General features: G+C 45.9%; 1 protein-coding gene across 1 annotated transcript in view; it reads right to left on the bottom strand.

Annotated features, from left to right (window-relative positions):
• Positions 1-2,828, bottom strand: part of RTFDC1 (replication termination factor 2 domain containing 1) — a 32,838-nt gene extending 30,010 nt beyond the window's left edge. Inside the window, exons 1-5 of the mRNA XM_009326862.1 lie at positions 2,762-2,828; positions 2,278-2,315; positions 1,753-1,847; positions 1,556-1,649; positions 1,221-1,360 (exon numbers count right to left, since the gene is read on the bottom strand). Coding sequence (XP_009325137.1) covers positions 1,221-1,360; positions 1,556-1,649; positions 1,753-1,847; positions 2,278-2,315; positions 2,762-2,828 — 434 coding nt within the window. The remainder of the gene's footprint in view (positions 1-1,220; positions 1,361-1,555; positions 1,650-1,752; positions 1,848-2,277; positions 2,316-2,761) is intronic.
• Positions 2,829-2,848: the final 20 nt, after the last annotated feature.

The following is a 2,848-nucleotide window of genomic DNA, read 5'->3' as shown; positions in this document are numbered from 1 at the left end:
CTGGAGGGAAGGGATGCCATCCAGAGGGACCTTGACAGGCTCGAGAGGTGGGCCTGTGCGAACCTCATGAAGTCCAACAAGGCCAAGTGCAAGGCCCTGCACATGGGTTGGGGCAATCCCAAGCACAAATACAGGCTGGGCGGAGAACGGATTGAGAGCCTGAGGAGAAGGACTTGGGGGTGTTGGTTGACGAGAAGCTCAGCATGTGCGCTCGCAGCCCAGAAAGCCAACCGTATCCTGGGCTGCATCAAAAGCAGCGTGGCCAGCAGGTCGAGGGAGGGGATTCTCCTCCTCTACTCTGCTCCCGTGAGACCCCACCTGGAGTACTGCACTCAGCTCTGGGACCCCCAACATAAGAAGGACATGGACCTGTTGGAGCGGGTCCAGGGGAGGGCCATGAAGATGATCGGAGGGCTGGAGCACCTCTCCTATGAAGACAAGCTGAGAGAGTTGAGGTTGTTCAGCCTGGAGAAGAGAAGGCTCCAGGGAGAACTTAGAGCAGCCTTCCAGCACCTGAAGGGAGCCTACAAGAAAGCTGGAGAGGGACTTTTTACAAGGGCATGTGGTGATAGGACAAGGGGTAATGGCTTTAAACTGAAAGAGGGCAGATTTAGATTAGATATAAGGAAGAAATTCTTCACTATGAGGGTGGTGAGGCCCTGGAACAGGTTGCCCAGAGAAGTTGTGGATGCCCCATCCCTGGAAGTGTTCAAGGCCAGGTTGGACGGGGCTTTGAGCAACCTGGTCTAGTGGAAGGTGTCCCTGCCCATGGCAGGGGGCTGGGAACTAGATGACCTTTAAGGTCCTTTCCAACCCAAACCATTCTATGATTCTAGCAGAGGGAGAGGTAGAATTCTTTGATGTGACACAAAGAGAGGTCTCATCCGACCAACCTCCGCCTGCCCATACGAACCTCCCGCGGTTTAGCCCCCAAACAACTTTTAGTCACTTCTTCTCTGCAAACATTGCCCTCTACTCCTTTATTATACATATAAATTCATTTAGGAAAGGATTAACTTTTTATCTTTCCTCTTGAACATGAAATGTAAGGACACTTAGTGTCCTGAACTCCCTCCTTCTGGAAGGAGGACAAATACTCTCCACAAAGGCTTGAGTAAGTACATGAGTTGCAACATTATCGATTCAAACATCTTTACCTGCTCTATATTCAGTTTAGCACAGTACTCACTTCTAAAAACAAAATCCAGAAACTTACTGACCTATGTCTTCCATTCATTTCCAATCCCACCACAGGGCATATAAAGCGTGCAGACTGGATGTCATCATATTTGTCACCTTTTATACTCTCTTTATCACCACTCCAAGCTGGATTATCTGCAAGGTTTAGTTCCGTTACATTCTGAAAAATAAAAATGCAAGCCTTAAGCTGTTTACTAATGATTTTTGAGCCATGATAACATTCCCCAAGACTTTTTTCATTGTGGTTTGCTATTTTTAACACTTTTAGCATACAGTGAGAACACAAGCAAATTGAGGTTTTGTAGCCTGTTTTAACTTTCGTGGCACACTCTAACATCAGACGCAACCTGTTTACCTTAATGCTCTTGATATGTGATGCAGCTTCCATAGGAGTTTTATCAGCTGACTTGTCCAACAAAAATTCAATGATGGCATCTTTATTATACAACCTATAACAGACAATTTTTAGTAGTCATATTTGATTCTCATAACATTCTTTTATTTATAAATTAGTACCTTTTAATATAGCGGTCTTTATGGAAGCATTCATACCTGCCTAGCTCACAGGCTACAATTGGCCGACATAACTTCTCTTGACTCAGAGCACAGTAGTACCATCTTGCCACCAATTCAGCATTTTTGTCAACCTGAAGAAAAAAAATACTCATGATTTTAAAATAGCTTTTATATTTTCAAATTATTTAAACATAAGATCAAGTAATACTTGAAGCATTAATCGAATCCCCAGGTATCTTACCAAACCTACTTTCTACATTCAAACCTATTCTGTAAAATAACTTTAGCAAAATTCATGACCAGTTTCGAGGGCCTGCCTCTACCTATTGAACACATTTCTGCATCTGGGACCTATCTTCCTAACTCTGACTCAGTTTTCATGTTTTTTGCCACTTCCACCTTTCCCCTTCCCTCTTTATTCTTTTTTGCTCTTCACGTGTTCTCCGCTACCCTCTTCGCTGTAGTTCTACACCTCATCCCTGCTTGGGTTAAATACCAGTTCTGCTCCCTGTAAGGAACAAGATAACAAGAAAAGCAAATCTGGGGATGTCAGGATGCTACCTGAAGCTCCAGTCTAAAAACATAAATTTTATGACACGCTAGGCCATAAAAGAAAGGTTGAGCTTCACAGCTACTCTGAGGTGTGGGGAGGAAACGGATTTTATTTACTTATTTTAGATCAGCGAGTGTAATTTGCCTAAGTTTTCTGCCACTTGCTATGACGTTTTTCCTGATCTTCATCCAACCATCCACACGTGATGCCACTGTATTTCCATTACTCTAAAATATCCTAAAAAGAGAGCCCGAGCAACATTCAGAGCGCACGCAGACGGAATGCAGAAATGGCCACGTTCAACACCACCAATGGCCTGGTCGCGCTATTAAACAATCTACCAAAAGCGTTACCAGCAGATACCGTACCCCTAGATGAAGGAGGCCCCTAAACCCCACGCGTTCAGCGGAACGCCAAAAAGCCCTCCGGAAGACAAAGGGATCTCCACTGCAGCCGCCACCAGCGCCACAGGCAGTCACCCCGAGGCGGTACCCGCAGACCGGCCCAGTGCCGCGCAGAAGGGCGCTCTCCTCCACGCTGCCAGCACCAGGAGTGCCATGCCCGGCTCACTGCGGGACG

Source organism: Pygoscelis adeliae, unplaced genomic scaffold (assembly GCF_000699105.1).
Source record: "Pygoscelis adeliae isolate BGI_AS28 unplaced genomic scaffold, ASM69910v1 Scaffold286, whole genome shotgun sequence".
NCBI classification, from domain to species: Eukaryota; Metazoa; Chordata; class Aves; order Sphenisciformes; family Spheniscidae; genus Pygoscelis; species Pygoscelis adeliae.
This window is presented reverse-complemented; position numbering and strand designations above follow the sequence as displayed.